This window comes from Dermacentor variabilis, chromosome 7, assembly GCF_050947875.1.
Source record: "Dermacentor variabilis isolate Ectoservices chromosome 7, ASM5094787v1, whole genome shotgun sequence".
Classification (NCBI taxonomy): Eukaryota; Metazoa; Arthropoda; class Arachnida; order Ixodida; family Ixodidae; genus Dermacentor; species Dermacentor variabilis.
The window spans coordinates 90,766,676-90,784,408 of NC_134574.1; the positions used below are offsets into that span (position 1 = coordinate 90,766,676).

Below are 17,733 nucleotides of genomic sequence, written 5' to 3' on the forward strand. Positions count from 1 at the left end.
CTGCACAAAGTTTCCACGCAATGGACCGGAACTCAGATTGGTACAGCAGGAGGGCATCTCATAACTCCAATGGGCCGGTGCACGGTACGAGTCAACATTCTGGGCTTCACGTACATTGGCGACTTCGTCATTCTTCCTGAATGTTCAAAGGACCTTATACTCGGCATGGATTTCCTTCAGGCAAACGGCGCCATCATCGACGTGCAGGAGTATAAAGTCAGCTTCGCTACTGCGCAAGCCATAGCGAATAGTAATGACAGTGACCATGACATTGCGCCTCGCGTAGCGGACGATCACGTCACGTTGCCACCCAAGAGCAGCGTGCTTACCCTTGTCCGATGCGACATGGAGGACCACTCCGAAGGAATTGCTGAGGCAAACATGCCCCTGCTTCTTGAACGCCACATTTGTATAGCCAGAGGGCTTCTTCAGGGGCGAAACAAATGTTCAGTCGTTTTGCTAACAAACTTTAGCAACGAGTATCGGCATGTACCGCGCGGACCGACAATCGCATTTCTTCGCGAAATCACTGATGTTACTGACATTGCCACGTTGGAAACGGCATCGTCTCAGCAATATGAGTTACCCAGCCTAAAAGAACGGATTCACGTTAACGCCGCTCTGCCAGACCATCATAAAGACCGTCTACTGAGTCTCGTGAATGAATTTGCGGACTGTTTTTCAACGTCATATAAAGTGCGGCGCACGTATATCACAAAGCACCGCATTATTACGGACGAGTCCGCACGTCCTCTTCGCCAGCATCCTTACAGAGTGTCTCCAGTAGAAAGGGAAGCAATCAAGCATTAGGTGAAAGAGATGATCCAAGACGACGTGATCCAGCCGTCCACCAGCCCGTGGGCCTCATCTGTAGTGTTAGTCAGAAAGAAAGACAACACACTATGCTTCTTTGTATATTACAGAAAGTTGAGCCGTGTCACCAAGCGCCACATTTATCCATTGCCACGCATCGACGACGCATTGGATCGTCTACAACATGCCAAGTTTTTTTCTTCGTTGGATCTTAAACCAGGGTAGTGGAAAATCGAAGTTTATGAACAGGACCGTGAAAAAACAGCGTTTCTGACACCTGACGGGCTTTATGAGCTCAAAGTTATCCCCTTCCGTCTCTATTCCACACCTGCCACCTTTCAACGGTTGATGGGTACCGTGCTTCCTGAACTCAAATGCAAACCTGCCTCGTATACTTGGACGACGTCGTCATGTTCTCGAGCACGGTTGACTAATATCTCACACGACTCGAGAGTGTCCTCGCTGCGATCCATACTGCCGGCCTCACCATCAAGCCTGAAAAATGCTACTTCGGGTTCCAAGAGCTCGAATTTCTTGGCCATGTCATTGGTCCTCAAGGCGTCCGACAAGACCCCGACAAGTTAGCTGCCGTGGCCGAGTTTTCACCATCCCCAGACAAGAAGGCTGTCCAACGCTTCCTTGGTTTGTGCGCGTATTATAGGCGCTTCGTCGAGGGGTTCTCGAGAATTGCTGAGCCTCTGATACGGCTTACACGTGACGATGTGCCTTTCATTTGGGCGGACGAGCAGCAGCAGTCGTTGAATGAATTGCGCAAGCGTTTGCAAGAGGCCCGTCTACTTGCTCATTTCGACGAAGACGCTGTCACTAAAATTCATACTGACGCCAGCACTGCGGGTCTCTGCGCAGTTCTTGTGCAGTGACAAGCTGCTGCCAAACGCACCGTTGCTTATGCGATCCACAGCCTCACCAAGGCTGAGAAAAACTACTCAACCACTGAAAAAGAATGCTTAGCGGTTATGTGGGCAATTGGTAAATTCCGACCCTACTTGAATGGTAGACCCTTTAGGGCTGTCAGCGATCAACCATGCCTTGTGCAGGCTTGCCAACCTAAGGATCCTTCAGGCAGACTAGCCCGTTGGAGCCTGCGCCTACAAGAGTGCGGTATTACAGTTACCTACCAATTTGGAAGGAAGCACAGTGACGCTGACTGTCACGCGCACCACTTACTACGACGTCATCGGACCCTGACCATGACTCACCCTTTGTCGGCGTTATCGACGCCACAAAGGTGGCTGAGCACCAACGTGCTGCCGCTGAGCTGCTGCCGCTGATCGAGCACCTCCAAGGAGTTGAAGGTGTTTTACCCCGCTCGCTCGTGCGCTGCTTATCATCATACTACTTGCACAACAAAGTCCTTTACAGGAAAAACTGCGGGAGCGGTCCCTATACGTACCTCCTTGTCGTGCCGTCGGCGCTACGCCAAGACATTTAGCAAGCCTGCCATGATGAGCCATGCGCGGGACACCTGGGACTCGCTAAGACATTAGCAAGGATACGACAGAAGTATTACTGGCCCCGGCTTTATTGTTCTGTGCAACGGTACGTGAAGACCTGCCGCGATTGTCAGCGCCGCAAGAAACCACCAGGTAAACCGGCTGACTTCCTCTATCCTGTGGACCCTCCTCAAGCACCGTTCCAACAACTAGGAATGGATCTACTTGGGCCATTCCCAGTGACCTCTTCGCGCAACAGGTGGATAGTCGTCGCTACCGACTACTTAACCCGGTAAGCCGAAACCGAAGCTATTCTGCAAACAAATTCGTATGAAGTGGCCAAGTTCTTTGTACGCCACATCGTCCTACGACATTGTGCACAGTCTGTTCTTATCACCGACCGCGGTACAGCATTTACAGCGGAACTCATGCAGGACGTTCTCAAGCTGGCGCATAGCTCTCACCGCAAGAGCATTGCGTATCTCCCTCAAACCAATGGATTAACGGAACGTCTGAATAGAACGTTGGCTGATATGCTCTCCATGTACGTCGGCGTAGAGCATAAGACGTCGGACGAGATCTTACACCAAGTGACTTTCGCGTATAACACTGCTGTACAGGAGACTACACAGTTTACGCCGTTCGAACTTGCATACGGGCGCCACGTCACGTCAATACTTGACGCCATGCTACCTCTGGCTGATAATAGCCCGAAAAGCGAACACGTGGAAGAGTTCGTACAAAGAGCCGAAGAGGCACGCCAGCTTGCTTGGCATCGTTTCCGGAGCCAACAGCATACTGACACCCTTCGATACAACCAGGATGCACACGACGTCCATTACAATACCGGCGCCTGTGTCAGGGTCTGGACACCCGTCCGTCGCCGTGGACTCTCGGAACAGTTGATCCGCCGGTATTTTGGTCCCTACAAGGTTACACGCCGCCTCATTGACGTGGCCTACGAAGTCGTCCCCTGCACTTCTCACCCCGGTTCACTCCGTCGTCGTCCTCGCGCTGAAGTTGTTCAAGTAGTGCGCATGAAACCATACTGTGCGCGTACGTGAACGCCGAGACGCACCTGAGGAGCTCCATTTCTTATGTCGCTGAAAGAACTCTTTGACACGACCGAGACGGTCGCTTCTCGCACGGGGGGCAATTGACACAAGGATGTGGGGCTGCCGCACCGCAGGACGGCGCGTGCGAAGGTCGGAGCCACGAAAGACGATGAAGTGCGTAAGCCGTACGCTCTTCTTCTGGCCCGCCATTAAAGAAAAACGTCTATTTTGTAAGACTCCGTCTTCAATCTACGTTACAATACTGTACGTTGCAGATACAGCGGGCGTACACAGCGCAGGCTGCCCTTACCAAAGGTGCACTTCTCTCTGTATTGGCGTCTATTGCTGGCAAGTTCTCTAGCCAACTCTGACGAGACTTGATTTTGGCAAAATTATAAATTAGTAGTGTACAACACTGAAGCAATCTTGGCGAAGCTTGGCAGTTCTAATTCTATGGATGTTTCATCACCAGCCTTTAAATGGCATTGAAGCAGAGCCCGCGTGCACCCAGTGGTTAGCATACGTGACATCAAACCCAACAGATGTTCCACGTCCTGCCGCGGCCGAAGTCCAATAGGTTATGCAGAGATGCGCCGCTTTTCAGGGTTCAGTTTGCTACTTTGAAAGCGTCACGTTCTGCGGGACTTTTTTCCCGGAGGCGTGAACTCTTATTTCAAAGTGAAAAGTCTCCTGGGAGTTTACTCTCCATCTACTTTCCTTAGCACAATAGGCACTTCACGCGATGCAAATTTAGTTGCCGTTGCAGTTTTCGTAAATATATTATTCGAGCTTTTTTTCACCCTTGAAGTTAGTAAAGCTAGTAGGTGAAGGTTTCTTACGCTGAGCTTTAACGCTGAAAGAATGAAAGACCACAAGAGGCACAGACGAAGCGCGAACTACCAACTCTTCTATCTTGTCAGTGAATACGTCCCGTCTCATTTTTTTCTGCGTTAAAACTCCGCGCAGTGCCATCGAGGGCATTGTCAGCTATCCCCGTTTACCGCTTTACAAAATGGTGTTACACTTGGAGACCACAGTGAGGATACGGTCAACCGCCCAGTTTTCTAAATGAATTACTCTAACAGATTTTTTTCGACAACATTTTGGTTTCCTATCACAGTAGAAGCATGTAAGTGTCATAATGACTCAGAAAGTAGCGACGTGCAACCAGAACACACCGACATACTGTTGAGCATTCTAGCCGATATTACAGCACCATAGTGTCCAGTCAACTCGGAGGCACAAATTCTGAAATGGGCGGAATTCTTGGCAATAGTTAAGTTTTCCGTATAAAGGCGGCATAACAGATGGTGTGCACTGTCACTGTATGTATAGGGCAATACAGGGGAAAACATTTACCTGCATCGATTACACTGATGGCATTGGTCAATAAATACAGCAAAGTGTAATTCATATTTTCTCCCTGAAATCTCAGACTGCCGAAAGGCCATTTGATAAGCCGGCAGATGCACCTCATTATTGGAATAATTTAGGACTCTTTTCATCCTATATTGTTTCATGCTTTTCATGCTTTTTCCAGCAACAGCAGGGAAGCACCGAGACGAAAGCCCAGTGCCCTTCAACCCGAGCCACCGATGTGTGTTTCGAGTTTGTACAGAGAGCTCTCGATATATGCGAACCATAAATGGACATTTAATTTACTTTACATCCCATGTGTGAAACCACCGCAGCCGAATATCTCGCATCGGTTGGTCTGCTATACACGTGCTTCCAAAAAAATGCGAGTCGCGTGGCCTACCTGTGTTCCATCAAAGGACGGTTGATGCCTGTCATTCGGCGTTGTCCTTGAAGACAATTAACCGTAATATTCATGTTCAATACCGAAACTCAGCATGAAAAACGAATTTTCTGGAATGTTGTTTTTCGTATGTTGTTCTGGTAGGCAACATTCGTCACTGTGGTTGAGCAAAACGATGACGCTTGAGCCAACGTTTTGACATGGGTCTAGTCTACGTCAGGGCACCAACGTGGCAACGCTGTTACCAATATCGAATCTCTCCTGAAACTAAAGTTATCAACAAGGCTTTTTTTATATTTGAAATTGGTGTTTCGGAAAATATGTTTGGAAAGATTGAGCACTCTCGTAATAAAGCTCTGAGTCGCTGGGCAGTCTGATTATTTCCTCGTGGTCTCATTGACATGAAAGTCTACACCGGAAGCAATAACTTCATTAACTGTGAGCTGGAATAGTCCAAAGTCCGTAATTGGGCCTTTTTCAAAAATCAAAGGAGCCAACATTGATAATTACGTATTTTGGAGAGGTTCGAGTGTTGAACAGCGGTGCCAAGTCAGTAATTAACTCAAAGTGAATTACGTTCTAAAGCTTCTCGTGCGATTCATGCCCCACATTGCTGGCTATGTGATGTGTCAGCGGTGAGTAGCAGGCTTCAACAGTTGTCGACGCTGCCCTCTTCGCCTTTATATCAATATATTTCTCTCACTCAATTACATTACGAACAAAATCTTTAGAATAGAAACAATATTCAGGCAGTGTGAGTGCTAGTCCATATGCATTCGTGAAATTCTCGCATCTCACACACAGGCCATTGGACATTGCACCTGCAAAAGTCGTCTGCTTTTTCCAATGCCTGACACCTACTCTGACTAGATCGCTTAAGAGCCACTTATTTTATTCATCTATTGACTCTACGTTGAGGTATTGTCTCCGCGTGCTTTTAGTAAAAAATACAAGAGTGAAGTACCGACACTTATTGCACTATCTCCAGAATAGGGAAGCTCGAGTAAGCGTATTGACCCTGGCTACAGCCCCATGGAACCAGGGTTCATTCTCGTAGACAGCAAAATGTGCGATGGCATAGGTCACGTGGTTGAGATTCCACCTATTGCTACCTTCCTTAGCAGGTAGGCAAGCGCTATGGTGCGATACACTGTGCAGAATAAAATCAATTTTTAACGCTTCAAGACAGCTTAGCTTCTTAGATTTTAACACATGGGCAGGATATGCATGGACTTTTGTTTTCGTTGTTGTACTTAGGGCCAAGACATTTCTAAAGCAAATTTTCGTGGAATACCTATGACACACACGCCAAGCTAGCATATACTTACGGCAAAAAAAAAGAAGTGCGAGCTCTCTGCGAGTAAATACGGCAATTGCAAAATTCTTACATATATTGTGGAATCCTTGTTCTTTGCAAATTGGAAATGTCATTGAATTGCGTGGAGTTTGCTACAAGAAACTACCTGAGAGAACTCTGGCTCCCGTGTCTACAATTTGTGCAAGTAGAGCAGCTTATATTGACATGGTTAATAAGCCGATTTGACTGAACTTCATCCTTTTGGCTTAAAACGGCTCAGGGACATTGAATTCTACATGCAACGATTCTCGCAAGCTATTGTTTGCGCTTTCAAGAAATATGGACTCTTTGGAAATAAAGGAATATAAACCCCAATAAGGTTACGAAACCAGCCAAGGCCGCCATAAAGAAGTTTAAACAAAACAAAGTACTTCCTATTCTTGACATGGTAACCGAACATTCGTGCTTCCAGAGCACGTTCCTTTAATTTTCGCTGGAAGCTGTTGGTAATGATAGAAGTTTTGTTTTTCAAGTATGTGGACTGGTGGAGTCCCACTCCGGGGTTCCTCTTAAATGTTCCCAAGAAGGGTTGAGCACAGCATAAAGCAAATGCAGGCGGTTAGCTTCCCTGCGAAAAAAAACGCGAAGTCGCGTTATTTCTCAAGTAAAAAATGTCTCGGTGCTTATAAGAACATTGCATTTCTACAATACCAAAAGAGAGTACTATTGTCATAATGAGAGGCGGCTACAGTGTCTAAGATATGCTTCGTCATGGCATCATTTGCCGTTGTGGTTAGCAGCGTGTGTGCCACTTCGTGTGTTTCCCGGTGTGCCTATGAGGTTTCACAATTCACCGATGGCATGTGACGATTGCATGTATCCTCCCTAATGACATGGCGATTTCCAGAAGGTCGCGGAAGACAGCTGTAGCTGACACTGACGATCATCTTAGATGGTTTCGGTCAGTTTTTGTCAAGTTCTTGTGCATGTTAATTGTGCATAGAACTAAACATTTTGATTAGATTAGAAATCCGTAACATCACACTTACTTACCAGGGCACTGTGGATTCTATGCGAAGTTCAGGGGAATAAAGTTGGACATGACCTTGATGTTTGTCTTCGAATAACTAACCTCCTTGCTGCGAATTTTGTGAAAACAGTACTCAAAGATTTCTTTACTGATTGTGTAATGAAGTGACATAAGCAGGCACAAAGTGCCTCAGAAAAGGCTTGCCTACGTTTCTATATATGGACTTTGTCAAATTGGGTGTTTCCCGTTCGGATGCCTCTAAAGCTTTAATGGACGCAGCAGCGTAGCATGAGTGTGCTTTTAGGTCCCCAATGCTAATAGCGGTTTACCCAAAGACTACACAGCTTTTACCTGTTCCAAGGCCGCTGATAATTTCTTTGCCGACTTCAGTGTAGAAATGTTCTGCGCCTTTCTTCGAAATGTCCTCCAGAAGTTTTGCCAGATCCGGTTGCACAAGCTTGTCGCCTTCTTTGCTGACGCCATCAAAGATATTCCTGGAGCAATCAAACGTACGGCTTTCACCACATCGTGATTTCGCTACAATTTAAAACAAGCAAAACAAGATTCAAAACGACAGCCACGAGGGCAACAACAACAAGAGAAACAAAGACAACAACTGCAACGAAAGACCTCAGCAAACCTTCTGAACCCCTACAGACAGGACTCCCAGAAATGAGAAGAAAAGAACAGGCAAGGGAGGTCGAGATACAGAGAGAGAGGTAGAGGGAAATCAACGAGTGGCACAATTTCTCCCTGTCCGTCATAGTTGTCTACATCTTATATTTGCCTGGCAATTTGTTTTCTCTCTCCTTAGCCCTCTCTATAGTTCCGAAACTAAACCAATCATCCCATAATTATTCGCGGAAAGTGAGAAAATTGCCAACAAGCGGTATGTGGATTCACTTGCGCTGTAAGTATGAGGGCGAGAAATCCAATTTACAGCGATAGGCCAATGACGATGGGGAAAATGTGGAGAATATCTATGATGCGTACTTGATGTCCGTATTGGATAATTCAGCTGCGTGCTTGGCGAGAACTTTTGCAAAGTGCTTCTTGATGGGAAAGCCCTCCTTGGCCAACTTAATAGCAGGGGTGAAGAGATCTTCCCATTTCATGTTTCCTCTGAGCTTTTCATGAAGTTCCTTGTAACCGCGTACGGCTCCAGGCACAATCGACGCCTTCGCTCCTGCGAGGCACCAAGATGAGCAAACGTGTCATGACTGCTGATTCATTTGTTCTCCCGAAACCCAGAGATATCACGGACGGGGTTGCTTTCAAAGCCGGTTCTTGCTGCCGGTTGGTATGTTACGAATATTTAAAAAAAAAAGCATTGTGAAGAGAGTTTTCTTTGCTCACTTTATACGCGTTCGGCGTACCACAGCTCTGCCTGTCTGTGTTTGTAACCTATGCCGAAATTGGCAATTTAGTTACTTCAGGATGCCGTTGCCGAACGCAAGAGGTATCAAAGGGTCTCAGATGAGAGACCTTAATATTTGCTGAAACTGCAAAGTTACTGTCACCGGTGTAATCAGCGTTAATATGATGCAAATTTGACGACGCTACTCTACTATAGACTGCGTTATACGGGAAGCCGCCTGCCTGGCCTTTGGTAAAAAAAAAAGGTTGTCCCAGCCAACGTCACCAAACTCGATCTGAAAGAAAAGAACGTTGACTTACTGCAAGCGCGAAACAAAGCGAATGAGAAAGCTTACAAGAATAAAATAAACAGACGGTTGACAAAAAACGTTTCACCTCCGACCATGGAACGAATAAAATAGGAGAAATTATGCTAAAATTTTGCGCAATCTTGTAATATTACAATATCTATAATGCCACTTCCCCGAATTCCAGTACATACAACTACATATAGCGCGTACCTCAACGTCGTCTTTCTCCTCTTCGACTTTCATGAACACGCATTTTTTTTTAATGAAATGCCCCATGCAGTCACCGAAGGAACGTTCATGAGCAAAATGTACTTAAGTTCTGTTTAGAAATAAGAACACTTACTTAGAAAGAAGTTAGTTCCAGATACTTCTGGAACTTATGGGAAGCGATAATGCGACCGTACGATTTTCGCATACAAGATGAAAGAGTAACAATGTCCTTGTACTCCTTTTCGTGAAAACTGCTTTCTTTTTTATTCAGCAAATGAAAGAGGATGTGTAAAATCGCTAGCGTTGCCCGTCGTGGCCTAGATGGCACGGCCCGGCACTGTTTCTCTTGGTGCTGGCGTTCGATTGCTGCCACGGCGGCCACACAGAATGCCAGCAAAAAGAAATGAATACGCACATGCCCAAAAAATGGGCATTTGTTTAAGGGATAGCGAATAAAAATTTTGCCTCCAAGCTTTTTGACCCGAGTGAAAGCTGGGGTGCCAAAATGGCTAAGGGCAAGCTGTTCTCCGAAAAATACTAAATTTATTGATACGAAAAATTAAAAATTTAAATACGAAAAATACTAAATTTATTGATTTTCTCATAAACTACAGCAGCAAACGGCCACGTCGTGATAGATAGTATGTGACGCTAATGCCGACAGATTCTGCTGCCGAGACTTCCGAGATCATTCTGTGTCACTGAAGCAATCTCGGAGGACACGCTGCTGCCCTCTTTTCTTTCCCATCGACATCACCACCCATCATCCGCTGGCTCGCGTAGCCTGCGCCTCGGCGCGTTCGAAGCGGCATGGGTGGTGGTGAACATTTCGCGATGCGCAACTTCTTTGTGTCGCTTTCCTGCTAGAAATGTCTCAGGACACATGTGAGGGGTGTGCGAACTTGGGAGCGGCTGTAATACGCCTAGAACCGACGTCTCGCATGTGCGATGGTAAAGGTTCTCATCGTCATCAATAGGATAAAAACAAATATTCTGCGACAGTGTCGCTTCATCTTGCACTAACATTGCCTACGTGAGCGTACAACATACACGAGCGACAAACATGGCGTGCCACGAAGTTACGCCTCCACTTACAGCTGTCGATAGGGCCCGTGGACATAGCTCGATGGGCGCTGCGACCAACAACGTTTGCAATCCAGGGGAGGTATTCTGTAAGAGTACACCTAGTGGACATGTCCATTTGGTCTGCCCGTAAGTGCTGATTGGCTGTGGGAGCTGGTTGCTGCGGACGCGCAGCCGAGCCCAGCCAATCAGAATTTCAACTGCAGACCAAATGGAGATGTCCACTAGGCGGACTCGTGCAGAATACCTCCCCAGCTCAAGCTCGTCATAGAGCAATTATCTTTTTCCAGACGACAAATGGTCTTACAAGTATGTCACGCGTAAACAATGAAAATTCATTTTCTGGGCGCCGTTAGTAGGAAAGCAAACATGCAGATATGCCCCGCTGAGATTGCCGGAGTGTGCTGCGCATCTTCGAAATTCTCTAACACGGTGGCTACCGATCTAGCCAGTGGTTATATTAGTTTTGGGCTAAGTAGAATGATCGTGTCTTAGAGAATGATCTACTTAGATAATCATCGCGCCTTTGCCGGCAAAATATTGTTCCCCGAGTTTATGTTTTATGCCTGCTTAGTCGCGGGAATTCAGTGTCTTCCTTATTTTTTTTTTGCTCTTATCTTATATTTGATTTAGCTCAGTTGCCGATACTGATATATACACCAGCGATACGAAGAATTTCCAATTTCTCCGAAAGGTGAAGCTTCGATTGCAATAGCAAATTCGTATGCAGCTATACGAAGTAATGACGGTAGCTTTACCGCCCGTAAAAACATGGAAACACTCGCTAATAAACTAAACTACCAAGCATAAGGTCAGCACACACGGAGAAACGTGAGCAGATCGCACTCGATGACCGCGGATCCTCGTTTTCAAAACGCTAGCGTAGGGAAGCGCGGCAAGAGCAGCGAGCGAAGTCACCTTTGTGCTGTCTTTCGCTTCAATACGAACTGAGAAGCAAGAAAACAGCACCACACAGCAATGTGCCGCCCGCCCAACTAAACTCTGCCTGCAAAGTACATAGCCGTGTAGATAAAGCCCTCGCAATCACACGCGGCCGCAGCTTGCTACCGAAGTACAGTGCCCCCAACCCCGCCCCCCCCCCCCCCCCCCCCCCCCCCGCGCCTCGCTGCTCCCCTCCCTCCGGTTCCGTGCGCGCGACGAAAGATGGCGCGCTTCCTCGCCGTTTTCCTCCCTTCAGGTGCACAAGAAGGAGCAGCCATCGTCGGTTCCCCTTGCGCTCTTTCTCGATGTACGCACTTGCAGCACGAAAACACCACCTTCTGCCGTCCTCCTTTCCACAGCGTTTTGTGTACTAGATAAGGCAAGGAAAGTCGGCTCCGCTCGCGTGCTTTCACCGGCACCTAGAGCATACGCGACTTCGCGGCGTTGTTATCGCCCTTGAACTTTGTGCGCAACATCACGGCGGCGCCGATGGGAGAAAATTCGCACGGAATTTTCCTGTGATTGTTATTGTAATAAAATATTCGCATTGATCAATAGTTACTGTTCGAATAGAAGGCGCAATCGCATAGGACAGGTTTCGATTCTTTATTCATAGTTTCTAATATTCGCATATTCTTATCTATATGCGTTTAACCTCGTCGAACTTGGAGGCTGTGGTACGAGTTCGTACGAACAGTTCCATAGACGCATATCTCCGAATATCCTTCTAATATCAGTGCTATATATTTCCAAACCTTTCTAAAACGCAGGCCATGGCCACACATGGGAGAGCCATGCAAAGGCCTTGCATGGGCAGTACATCAGTAGCCCCTTACATGAGCAGGCCATGTAACGTGTAGCACTGCACACAGTGACATGCTAGAGTTAATGGGTGTAAACATAAACGAAGTGTAGCCGTTAACAACAGAGAAATAAGTCGTGTATCCAAATTAGGTAAATGTTAGGCACGACGCTAGACAGGGGTAACTGGAGAACGCCGGAATAGGCCTTCCTCCCGCAGTGTGAATAAACGATTATGATGCGATTATGTATTTTAACAACACTTTCACTATTAGTCGAATGTAACGCTTTTCATATCTTCGGCAGCGTCAAAGCAAATCGATCCCCGGGTCTACTTAATTTCCCATCAAATAAAGTGCAGCTCACATAGCAACAAAGTGGTCATTGACTGTGTAAAGTTTTTTTACATTAGAGTATATATAGAGACTAGTGCTCGAGGCAGATATCCGACCTAGACGCTGGCATCAGCGCCGATCGTCGACTTGATGTTCTGTACTAAATGCAAGCGACATAATATCGCTGCCGCGCAGCGAATGCTTAAGGCGCGAGCGAAACCTTGCGAGGCTGAACCGAGAAGCTTGTTTTCCCGATCGCGCGCGTGCAAGACACGAAGCCAGGGAAAAATTGGGCGGGTTTCCGTCGCACGCAAAGCCGCATGGAGGAGGGGGTGGGAGAAGAAGGAGTACGAAGGGAGCAAGGGGTAGGAGAGAATAGGGCGAGCATTCAGCTACAGCAGTGGCTAGGCATGGCGCTTCCGAGAGCGACCGCGCGGGCCCCTCCTTCAAGGCGATGTGCTGTGAGTACAAAGCCTACGCGTACTCAGAGCTAAGTCTGTGCTCCATTCTCACCACTTAGTTCACAATAAAGCAAGAGGCAGCGCGAATGCCAATTCCCTCGCCGCTGCTGCCGCTCTTTTTCAAGCAGGTGTTTTCGGAGGGAGTGTCCACGGTCATAGAGTCAGATGTGTTCACGTTTGCCTGTGTGCACGTGACACCACGCTTGTTAATTTGTCCAGTTACCGAATGTATAAAAGCGTATACGGCCGAGAAAACTACTACCTTTACTTATATATCCCTCTAATAATATTCTATTGCAAACGATGCTTGGCCTTGCGGGCAAAATTCCGACATTCTTCTTTCTTTCCGACTTTTAAGTGGCAAACTTATTTGTTTAATTTATTTAGGCTTCTGGCCCAGTTATTCATGTTACTGCTGTAATTTTCCGTTGTGTTGATCATTCGCACTTGAACGCGCTCAAAGATGAATAAACCAACAAAAATGTACCTCGCTTGACTGTGTTCTTATCCACGTTGGTCACGTCAGCTGGCGATATTCCAAGGGCATTCAAAGCTTCGACTTTATCGCTTTTGCTGCGTGTAGCACAAATCAAAAGGCGACACACTGAGACTCTTTGACAACCACTCTTTTTTTTTTCTACGCAAATCTTTCTCGAGGACTGGTGGCTTAAAATAGTTTTAAAATTGGGCTAAATATTGTTCACAAATGTTGACTTGTCTGTATTGAAGAAATTGGACTACTGGGTACTTAAGGTTACGTAGACAAAATAGAATATTGCTCGGATGTGCAAAATGCACAAACCTGGCTTTTGTTGCAGTTCGGAGTTCATTCGTATAAATGAACGAAGGAATAAAGCTTTTATTTTAAGGAAGGAGATGGCTCTAGGCCGCTGATGGGGATTAGGAGGGAAGGCAACAAATAAAGAAGACTAAACTCGAACCGTAAGTTGCCCAAAATTTAGTCTCAGGAATGTAAAATGATATTTACATTTCTCGTACCTTCGCCTTCCAGCTTCGAATCAAAATAGACGCGGAGTTATGTAAACACAAACACACACTTGGACGATAAGTTGTCCTTTCAGGTGCACTAGGCAGCTCCGTTAGTAGATGCAAAGAAGCTTCGCGACCCGAAAGGCCACAGTTCTCTTTTCAAGATGCCCAATAATGTGAGCGAGAGAACAGCCGCCGCTGCAGCCCGATCGGTAGGGCAAGGACCTTCTAATCCCGAGGTTGTGGCTTTCAATTCTACCAAAGGCAAGTTGTTTATGCATCCACTTTAATTTCACTTATCTCTCGTAGACTTCAGTTTAAAAACCTACTTATACTTTCCCTAAGCTTTCCTTCGCTTCATTATGAGTTAGCCTCAAATGGTGGTGCCTAGCAGCAAAATGCTCCCTCTGTTCTCCTTCTTCTCGACTCGAGCTAGTTCGTCATAACAGAGCCTAACTACATGCCGTGGATGAAGGAAAACGTATCGTACAAAGCACCGAAAGAACAACTGAAGCCTAATAATGAATAGATGCTAAGAAGTATCTTGTGAAATAGGCCTTCCGACAGGTATAGGCAATCGGTATGTATTAGCTGTGGAGCGCAGCGAAAGTATTGGGGATAGTACAGCAGAACACATGTGGCTAAGGTCAATTCCGACGAGCGCTTGAGATCTAATACAAACCATACAAAAGCTCCAAAAGTTGGTCAACCGCGTGGGTCCTGTTTCCCAACGGTCAACGCAGAGTCATGTCCCGAAAGCAATTGTAGGTGGCATCAGATATCGTTTTCCTTAGCGAGGATAGCTGCCCTACGTCATGCTGGCTCCTATTTTCTTATCCTGCGTCTTTGGTAGTACGGCACGGAGGGGACAGGCGGAAGGCACTTCTCCCGCGCGTCCGCGGCGTCCCATGCGGGCCAATCTTACTTTATATTTAAATGTGGTCATAAGCGGGTATCGGATCATTGCGCCGGCGGCCATTTGCCGAACTTTGTCACAATGCACCCGCGAAACTCAATGTGCTTTCCAGAAATTATATGTCAATAGGGCTTCCGTATTTCAACAACTTTGAGTTGATCAGAAATGTTCATAAGAAACTACTGGTACGCAGGCTAAGGCAAAAGAAAGAGCCGTGTCCTGTCTTGTGCTTTAGCTTGTGTCCCAGTAGTTCGCGCTCTGAATTTAGTCAAACTGTCTATTGGCGACGTCCAGAGGGTATGCCTTTATAATACTGCGCGTATTTACGGCACTTGTTCATAACTTTGCATGAGCCATATCAACTACGTGGCTTCTGCGCTAAGCTGGTCGCGGTCGGAGAAGAACAAGATCGACGCACTCATGAGGAAGAGCATTAAACAAATCCTCGGCATCCCCGTGACGACCAGCATGGAGAAGTTGATGCAACTCGGGGTCCACAACACCCTGAGCGAAGTGGTCGAAGCACAAAAACGGCACAGATCATTCGCCTCTCTACCACCAAGGCCGGCCGCCGAATACTCGAGATGGTGCGTCTGGCAGCCATGGCCGAGGAGTCGTGCGCAGTTCCGCTCTACGAGGGTGAAAGGGACGCCTTTCGAGTCTTCCCCTTCCCGAGGAACGTTCATCCACAACGCAACGAGGCCCGGCGTGCAGCCAGAGCCCGAGCACTCATCAAGACTACGCTGCAGAACCCAGAGCTCGCGTCCTTTGTCGACGCGGCGCGGTATCCCGGATCAAACTCCTACTTGGCCACGGTGGTTGACCCCCAGGGCAAGATCTTGAATGCGGCGTCTATCCAACGCTCGACGGCGTCCATCGCAGAGCATGTCGCAGTGGCGCTGGCTCTGTGCGAACCCGGGCGCACGCAGATTTTCACGGACACCAGGTCGGCGGCGATGGCCTTTCTCGCCGGCTCGGTCTCGGCCGAGGCAGCGGCAGTGATGAGGGCCCGCAAGACAGGCACGGCCCTTCACGTCATCACTTGGTTCCCGGCTCACATGGGCCGGAACGTCTCCCTCGGCTCGATCAATCCGAATGAGCTGGCCCACGAGCAGGCGCGAGGTCTCATCAAACGTGCCGGTCCGAGGGGCCCGGCTTCGCAGGGGATCGACCGAACCACGGACCCGATGCTTACTTTCCAAGAGAACTGCTCACTACCAGCTGGGACGCAGGCAGTTTCCGGCTCCTCACCTGAAGCTAGGGAGACCCCAGGGCTCGGTGCTGAGAATGCTGCAGACGGGCTCCTTTCCGTCTCGCTCAAGGCTGAGTCACTACACTCCGGGTGTGGATCCCCGCTGCCCAGACTGCGACGAGGAACGGTCCACCTTGAACCACATGCTGTGGCAATGTTCTGCGCTGCGCCACTTGCCTTTCAACAGGCAAGAAGACTGTGATGAAGCCGTCAAGAGCGACAACCTTCAAGTCCAGCTTCGGGCTGTCCAAAGGGCCTCCGACAGGGCAGAAGATCACGTCTGTCTGTCTGTCCTCCGTCCGTCCGTCTGTCTTGTGTGTCCTGTCCGTCCGTCTGTCTCTGTCTGTCTCTGTCGGTCCGTCCGTCCGTCCGTCCGTCTGTCTGTCTGTCTGTCTGTCTGTCTGTCTGTCTGTCTGTCTGTCTGTCTGTCTGTCTGTCTGTCTGTCTGTCTGTCTGTCTGTCTGTCTGTCTGTCTGTCTGTCTGTCTGTCTGTCTGTCTGTCTGTCTGTCTGTCTGTCTGTCTGTCTGTCTGTCTGTCTGTCTGTCTGTCTGTCTGTCTGTCTGTCTGTCTGTCTGTCTGTCTGTCTGTCTGTCTGTCCGTCCGTCCGTCCGTCCGTCCGTCCGTCCGTCCGTCCGTCCGTCCGTCCGTCCGTCTGTCTGTCTGTCTGTCTGTCTGTCTGTCTGTCTGTTGCAGCGTTATAGCAGTCTTTTATGCATGACCAAGATTCTACTATAACACAGCAATGACATTAGGACAAACTGCCGTAAATACGAGTATTATTTCAAGGCCGTACTAAAATTTCGTTGGTGAAGTTTGTGGAAACACTGAACCTTGACTGACGCTGCCACACTGAAGTTCAGCAGATAGCCGAAAGGCCAAGTGCTTAAATTCCTGGATCTGTGTTGCGCAGTCGACCACAGTACGGCGTTGCTGGCTTAAGGCGTTTCCAGAGCCAAGAGACTATGCAGAAGCGTCTGGTTAGCAGTGTTCAGTCTGCCACAGTGGTTTATACATTACTGAAATGGCGTGTCAAATGCCAATTTTAACTTCTAATTGCATAAAATCATATTATGGATTGTTAAGCCATGTAATCAATAGTTACCGCAATATAAGCTACAAGCTAAATTACCTAGTTGACGTAACTTTGGGCCAATTTTAGTGGTCTGTACTAGTTCTTTTCCTTGTATGCGCTTCTTGTTTGTAAACAATACCGATAGTTGTATCGAGGTAAAACAGTCTCTATCAAGGTTTCATCGTAAGAGGTCATTATTTGTGCCTAAATGAGCGCTTTAAGCCACGTTTGAGAAATATCTGTTGCACCGTTATCCCCACCTATGCCCATAATTGCAAAGCGCGGTTTCATCTCAATGTCATACTTTTCAATATGTTTAGTGGAAGAGGCTGAAATGACGGCACACAGGAACCTAAAATTCCGCCGACCTGAAAGTGCTTGGAGTGACCCTAAGAATGTGCAGAAATGTTATTGTATAACACATAGAGTTTCCTATCGAGTGTTCATATAGTCTGGTGCTGCCATCGTGCTGCCACTATGATAATGACGGTTAGTAAATATATTTGTCTGATATTCGTGCTTGCAACTTCAATCGCTCAAGTGGCTTTGTTTGAAATGCTTTAGCTCCTTTCACTATGTTCAATTTGTAAGCAAT

At 47.5% G+C, this 17,733-nt stretch overlaps 1 protein-coding gene across 1 annotated transcript in view; it reads right to left on the reverse strand.

Moving 5' to 3' along the window:
* The window catches only part of LOC142588736 (scoloptoxin SSD14-like), a 120,299-nt gene that overhangs the window by 78,809 nt on the left and 23,757 nt on the right, over nt 1-17,733 (reverse strand). Inside the window, exons 3-5 of the mRNA XM_075700553.1 lie at nt 13,395-13,480; nt 8,402-8,594; nt 7,760-7,902 (exon numbers count right to left, since the gene is read on the reverse strand). Of these exons, the coding sequence (XP_075556668.1) occupies nt 7,760-7,902; nt 8,402-8,594; nt 13,395-13,480 (422 nt within the window). The remainder of the gene's footprint in view (nt 1-7,759; nt 7,903-8,401; nt 8,595-13,394; nt 13,481-17,733) is intronic.